At 53.9% G+C, this 7,252-nt stretch overlaps 1 protein-coding gene across 1 annotated transcript; it reads left to right on the top strand.

Moving 5' to 3' along the window:
• Positions 1–5,529: 5,529 nt before the first annotated feature.
• Positions 5,530–6,566, top strand: SOWAHD (sosondowah ankyrin repeat domain family member D). Its single transcript, XM_016222352.2, has one exon. It carries the CDS (start codon positions 5,530–5,532, stop codon positions 6,475–6,477), a length of 948 nt encoding a protein of 315 aa, XP_016077838.2. The 3' UTR covers positions 6,478–6,566.
• The last annotated feature ends 686 nt before the right edge of the window (positions 6,567–7,252 follow it).

The following is a 7,252-nucleotide window of genomic DNA, read 5'->3' as shown; positions in this document are numbered from 1 at the left end:
TTACAGACTCCAACTCCTCTTGACTAAAGTAAGGAAACACGTTCTGCTCACCATCCTCCTTCTCTCTCCAGATTGCCCGCATTCTCTTCAAGATGACACCCTGGATGGCCAGCGTGGCTCAGCAGTTGAGCATCGACCTAGGATCCAGGAAATCGGGGTTCGATTCCCGGTCAGGGCACATGCCCGGGTTGTGGGCTCCATCTCCAGCGTGGGACATGCAGGAGGCAGCCGATCAATGACTCATCCTCATTGATGTTTCTATCTCTCTCCCTCTCCCTTCCTCTCTCTGAAATCAATAAAGATAGATTAAAAAAAAGAAAAAAAGAAATGACACCTTGGCCTTATCACCGCAGCCCCTGATGCTAGTACCTCCTTCCTTGCATCTACTTATGGACCAAGGGTGAGCAGCTCCATCTTGGCTAAAAACCTGAATTCATACCAACAAAGGGTCTGCAATGGCTTTCCTCCCACCTTGAAATCTGTATGCCTTCTGGTTTTCTCATTCTCTAGTTGTTTGGAGCGCCCTCGTGTGTCTCCGCATGGTAATACTTGAGGTCTTTTCCAGGACGTGACATTCTTTTCATCACAGTATCAATAAAAAGTGTAATGGAAATTTTTGTTCTTGTCACACTTCAGGGCCCATGCTTGACACTCGGACTCCAGTTAAGCCATTGCATCTCGAGCTTTTGGCAGGTTTCCTGCTTGCACTCAGGCCTGAAGATTTTTTTCTGCTCCATGCACACCCCTTTCTCCTTAGTCGTTTTGAGAAACCTTCGTCTTGTGGTTCACAGATGCCCACTTGTTCCTGCCACCGCTATTATTCCAAGCTTACCCAGTTCCCAAAGTAAGATCATAACTTTTTTTCTAAAAAGTACATCACGCTTTACTGAAGGGCTTGGAGAAAAAGTAATTCCAAAGTATTAGGAAGTAATTTTTTTAAGTGTTTACTAAACATGAAAGGTATTCAGAATGGTAACCCTTTCACAGGGCTCTTCTCGTGTAAAGCCCTGGCACTTGGAAAGGCGAAAATGACAACCAGAGTCAGTGACATCTGGCAGTGTCATCTGGCGCATACACACACACTCAGACATACACTCTCTCACACACATTTACACACTCTCACAGCCAAACACTTGCTCGGTGGGAAAGGAGCTCTCTCACTGAGAATCATGTCATGCTATCAGAGCAGGTTTTGGAAGAAGGAAAATTTCTATTTTACATCTGGAACCTCAAGAAATGTTCCTTCCATCAGCAAGGGTTATGGAAGCCTGAGGGACTTTTCTTCCCATATTCCCCCTCCCCCTTATCTGTTTGCATTCCTGGAATTTTCTGGATCTGTAAGGCCCACTGGCAAACTCCACTGAAAGCCAAAGACACATGTGCCTTTTGGCATCCCCCCCAACCCAGGAGCATGTTCCTGAAAAGCTGTGTGTAAAGTAAATTAATTTTTTACAGGAAAATTATGATTCATCACGGAATTACAGTAAGAATCCTGAGCTGCTCCCTCTTCATAGAGATTGATTTTCAATGTACTCCCAACACTCCAGTTTTAAGTTCCTCTGCCTCCTGCCAGCCTCTCTGACAGTTTCTTAAACCTCATCTGGAAAATGAAGAACCGACCAATGAAGCATTATGATCTCTTCTAAGCCCTGGCCGGGTAGCTCAGTTGGTTAGTGTCGTCCTGTTTTGCCAAGGTTGCGGGTTCGATCCCCAGTCAGGGCACATACAAGAAGCAACCAGTGAATGCATAAATAAGTGGAACAACAAAAACTGATGTTTCTCTCTCTTCCTCTCTCTCTCAAATCAATAAATTAAAACCAAACAAACAAAAATTTCTTCTAGTTCAAATAGTCCGGGGTCCGTAATCAAACCTGTAAATACATGAGAGAGTCTGCTATTTGGAAAAGATGCCAGGTATCTCCATTTCAAAAGCAAAATACCCTACATCTAACTTTTGGGGAGCCTGCTTCCCAGGGCTTGAGGGGTTTTCACCCCACTCCCTTGGAGGGGAACAGCAGCCTCAGGTGACTGGCATCTTTGTTTTAGGAGGGTTAGAACGATTCCTTCTGCTTTTTGCTCCCTCTATCCCACTCCCAGGTATCAAATTCCAGAGGCCCTCTGTGCTGAAATCGAGATGAGTGCGGGGATTCTGGGGGACCTTGTGTGTAGCTGGTGACCCTGAGTAGGAAGCACTTGCTAGGGAAAGATGAAATGAGTTGCTAGGGAGGCACTGTGGCTTCGGTCTCTGGCAGGAGAGTTTAGCAAGGGCACGTGCGTCATGGGTCTGTGGTGCTGGTCAGGCAACTGCCTTGCAGTCTTTGAACCGGAGATATTATTAGTGCTGATAGTGAAGGGAAATGCCTGCTTAGTGGTGAGGAAAATTAATAGTCCAAGCATTCTTCCATCCTGCATTCTCCATGCTGGCATTTTTGATTTAAAAAAAATATTGCTGCAGCTGCTGTTTGCATATTCTGGAAGTGTGTGTGCATGTGTGTGGTTTGGTGTTTACAGATTTGGGGTTGTGGAGGGGAGTTTCCAGAGCAACGGAAGTAACTGCTTGTCAGTCAGGGTTCATTTTGAAAATGAAAGCCTGAAAGCTTGGGGCCCACTCTGGGCCTGGGCCTGGTCTCTGGGGAGTCAGCAAAGGTCAGGAGGTGGCTTTGGCTGGTGGGCTCAGCGAATGAACCACTGATCACTATGACTTTATTAATGAATTGACGGAATCTGAGTTGCTTTTGGGGTCCTGCAGATTCAGTCCAAGGCAGGAATGTGGGAGTGGGAGGTCAAGGTTCTGGCTGCAGACGCACCCTACCAACACACACACATACAATGTCCCCCACCACACACACACAATCACATTTTCCCAGGCTGCCAAACCAGAAAAAGGTAACAAATATTTCTGGCACACCTACTAGGTGCACAAGGATAGTATGACATAGTCATCAAAGAGTTTAGAGGTTGTTTTTTGTTTGTTTTTTTAATATCTTCATTGATTTCAGAGAGAGGAAGGGAGAGGGAGAGAAAGAGAGAAACATCAATGATGAGTCATTGATCGGCTGCCTCCTGCACGCCCCCTGCTGGGGATCGAGCCCGCAACTCTGGCATGTGCCCTGACCAGGAATCGAACCTCGATCTCCTGGATCCTAGGTCGATGCTCAACATCTGAGCCACGCTCCACTGGGCGAGGTTGTTTTTTTTTTAAAGGTTTCTTTTTTAAAATTTTAAAATAGATTTATAGAGGAGAGACAGAGGAGGAAACATAGATTGTTGTTTTACTTATTGATGCATTCACTGGTTGGTTCTTTTTTTTTTTTTTAATCCTCACTTGAGGATATTTTTTCCATTGCTTTTCAGAGAGAGTGGAAGGGGAAGAGAGAGAGAGAGAGATATCAGTTGGTTGCCTCCTGCACGCACCCCGACCAGGGCAGGGGATGAGCCTGCAACCGAGGTACGTGCCCTTGGCTGGGATCGAACCCGGGACCCTTCAATCCACAGGTTGATGTTCTAACCTCTGAGCCAAACTGGCCAGGGCCACTGGTTGATTCTTATATGTGCCCTGACCAGAGATCAAACCCACAACCTTGGCATATCGGGATGATGCTCTAACCAACTGAGCTTCCTCGCCAGGGCCAAAGAGTTTAGTTTAATTGGCATGTGAGAACAAGGGGAGAGAAATACAATATAGGACAGTCTGTGCCGAGTGCCAACGCAGTAATACAAACAGGCGATTGGGGGAGGGAGAGGGATCACTCTGGGCAGGGGTAATCGGAGGCAGCTGACTGGAGGAGGTGGAAACTGAGGCCAACCTTGAAGGACAGGGAGGAGAACTTCACTAGACAAAAGCTGTTAGGGAGGACATCCTAAGTAAAGGAGACAAGTTCAAGATGTACTCAGATTAGGACAAGTTCATCCCTTTGACTGAAACTTGGGGCTTGTGGGAGTGGTTTGCAGCCAATAAGCCTGGCTTGAATACCAGTAGGTCTGTGCTAGAACAAAGGCTATGGTGTCATGCAGACCTGCTCTGCCACTTCCTGCTGGGTGACCTTGGGCAAGTGGCCTAACGTCTCTGCAAACTGAGGGTAACAAGGATGCTTAGCTCCTGAGGTCCCTGAGAAGATTAATAGTGTTGCATCTAGCACACTGTCTGGTACATAGTAAATGTTCAAAAATGGGTTACAAATGCACAGGCTGTCATGAAGGAAAGCTCAAGATATTTAGGGCTGATCCCAAATATGTGAGGGTCAAGGAGGAAAAGCCTCTGATACCTTCCATCACTGTGGGGCTCAGTGGAGTGAGCCCCCATCCCCTCTGGCCTACAGTGTTGGAACAGCCTCCTGCCTTCCTGCCTCTACTTCTCCCATAATCATTTTTCTAAATGCCACCTTAATCATAGCTGTGTCCCTCTCTGGCTTAAGAACCTTCTGTGGCTCCCAGTTGCTCACTTACTGAACATGGGGTGGGGAGGACAGGAGGCCAGAGCTACCGTTTATTGAGGGAAGGAAAGAGCAAAAAGGAGGCCAGTGTTAGGAGTAAAAAGGTAAAATATCCTCCTTTTTTAAAAGCCCTTAAGCTCTGAATTCGCACAAATCAGCAGGCCCCTGAGGAAGAGAGCGGGACACATCTCTGAAGAGGGCAGGGCGTTTCCCTGGCCGCTGCCTGAGATTCACCCGCACCTGCGTCTTCAGGCCAACCCGGGAGGCAGCGGTTAAAGAGAGGTGAGGAGAGGGTAGACACTGGGGGTGGGGTGCGGGACAGCGGAATACCCCTCGTCCGTTCTCCCGAAAGGCTTTGCCTGGGCCCCTCTCGGGTTTCTCTGCAGGAATCTCGCATATTTCGGGGCGCTGCGGGAAGGGTCTAGTCCGCACAAAGGGCAGAGCAGGCGAGCCCGCGTCACATGGGGCGGCCAGGCCGCCTCCGTGAATGCTGGGCGCGGGACAAAGGCGGCTCGGGGACAAAGTACAAGGAGACTCTTGAGGAGATAAGAAGGACTGTCCAAGGAAGGGGGCGGGGAGCGAGGGCCCAGGAGCCTTGGCTGGCAGCCGAGCTCAGCCAGCCAGGGAGGGGGCGCCCTCGAACATCTTCATCTCAGCAGCTGCTGGGATGCCAAGAACGGCTGAAGGGGCAGCTGGGCTGCTGGGGGCGACGCTGGGGGCCGCTTGCAGCCCTCCCGGGTGCACTACCCCCCGCCCCCCTCCGACCGCTGCCAGCCCGGGCCGGGAGGCGGGGCTGCCCGGCTCACCTGGCCATTTGGGGCGGGGCCGCCCGGATCCGGGCTGCGGAGGTGGCGGCGGTACCCGGTGTGCCGGGACACCGCTCGGCGCCCCCACGTCCGCGCGGGGGCCCTCCCTCGGTTCATTAGCTCTCTGCCTCTCTCCCCCTCTCCTCTCCCCTCATTTGCTCCCTCCCTCCCTCCCTCTGAGCCCATTGCTCAAGCCGCTTCCTTCCCCAGCGCCAGTTCCTCTCCTAGTGGGGCCCGGGAAGGGCTGCGAACGCTAGAAGCCCGGACGGCGGCGGCGGAGCTACGGGACCATGGCCGAGCCCGGAGAAGCCGCGACCCAGGCGCCCAGAGCCTCGCCGGCTCGGGGCGCGCTCAGCCTGCGGAACGTCCCGCAGCCCCGCCTCTCGAGAGTGGACGCCTGCAGCCTCGGCAGGTACCGGGGCAGAGCCGCCGCCTCCCGGGAGGCCTCCTTGCACGGCTCGCTGATGCTCTCCGGAGCGGGCTCGTGGCGCCGGCGGGGAGTGCTGCGGGAGCTGTTGGGACTGCAGGGGGCAGCTCCCGCCGGGTGGCAGTCGGAGGAGCGCGCCGAGGAACAGTCCCCCGGCGGGCCGGGCGGCAGCAGGATGTGCATGGAGCCCCGCGAGCACGCGTGGATGCTGGCGGCCGCCGAGGGCCGCTTTGAGGTGCTGCGGGAGCTGCTGGAAGTCGAGCCGGGGCTGCTCCTACGGGGCGACCCGATCACCGGCTACTCGGTGCTGCACTGGCTGGCCAAGCACGGGCGCCACGAGGAGCTCATCCTGGTGCACGACTTCGCCCAGCGCCGGGGGCTGCCGCTGGACGTCAGCGCCCCGGGGAGCGGCGGCTTCACGCCCCTTCACCTGGCGGCCCTGCAGGGCCATTACCTGGTCATCAAGGTGCTGGTGGGCGCCTTGGGAGCCGACCCCACGCGCCGTGACCACAGCGGCCACCGGCCTTGTTTCTACCTGCGGCCCGACGCGCCCTGGAGCCTGCGGGAGCTGTCGGGGGCTGAGGAGTGGGAGACGCCGAGCGGCTCTGAGCGGAACAACGCCAACAACAACAGCAGCGGCGGCGCCTCCGCGTGGACGCTGCGAAGGACTCTGAGCGCGTTGGGTGCGACGGCCTCCGAGACGACGAGAGCGGCGAGGGTGCCCCGCAAGGAGAAGGACTCCACGGGCAGCCGGGTGGCGCAAATTCAAGGCTTTTTCCGCCAGATATTCCCCTTCTTCCAGGACCGTTGAGGGTCACGTAGGTGAGAGCGCGGAGGGACCGCACCGCTGTGGCCAGGCCTCGGTCCTGGGTTGTCGAGTGTGCTGGGCCTGCGAGGAGCAGACCACCTCGGGTCTTTCTCCGGTACCTGTCACAAGTCTCCTGCAGCCACCGGCCAGGGGACTCGGGGACCGGGCGCCCCCATCCCCACCCCCAACCGAGAGAGCAAAGACCAAGCTGTCCTGGGGCCGAATCCCAGGAATTGGAGTTAGGAGCAGGAGCGTGGTCCTGCTTGGGAGAGGGCAAGTTAAGCTTCAGTAGACATTTCTGATGTGGCAGAAGTTCTGGTGTATTGCCAGGAGAATGAGTTAAGACTGTAAACCACTGATGCAGAGTAAGCGCCTAACTGCAGGCTTGACTGGGCTGTTAAAGGGTCAGTTTGTGCCGCCAGACTCAGCCCCTGGCTACCTGTTCCTGAGACAACCAGGCCTTACTGGTCCCTTTTCAAATGTATCACGGATGACTTCTTAAGCATATTAAAGCGGAATTGTTTTCCCTTCACATGACAAAGCTGTCCTTCGAGTTATTTTTTCCCCCCATTAACCACCGAGGGGGAGCTTCCTACATTTGCAGGGAAGAGGTCACCCACCCATGGCCAGGAGCCAGTGACGCAGGGCAGGCTCTGGACCTCATTCTCAGAGCAAACGGCGGAGCCCTGCACTGAAAGAGCTACTTTCACCTTGACTCTGAGTAGAAACCCAGACTCTACCTGTTGATTGGGCTCTTGAGCATCTAGGTCTGGGCTCT

The sequence above is a fragment of the Miniopterus natalensis genome, chromosome X (genome assembly GCF_054644295.1).
Source record: "Miniopterus natalensis isolate mMinNat1 chromosome X, mMinNat1.hap1, whole genome shotgun sequence".
NCBI classification, from domain to species: domain Eukaryota; kingdom Metazoa; phylum Chordata; class Mammalia; order Chiroptera; family Miniopteridae; genus Miniopterus; species Miniopterus natalensis.
The sequence above is the reverse complement of the archived record's forward strand: the minus strand, read 5'-3'. Positions and strand labels throughout refer to the sequence as shown.

What these genes read in the sequence shown, in the direction of transcription:
- SOWAHD (XM_016222352.2), top strand. Translation starts at nt 5,530, where the DNA reads ATGGCCGAGCCCGGAGAAGCCGCGACCCAGGCGCCCAGAGCCTCGCCG.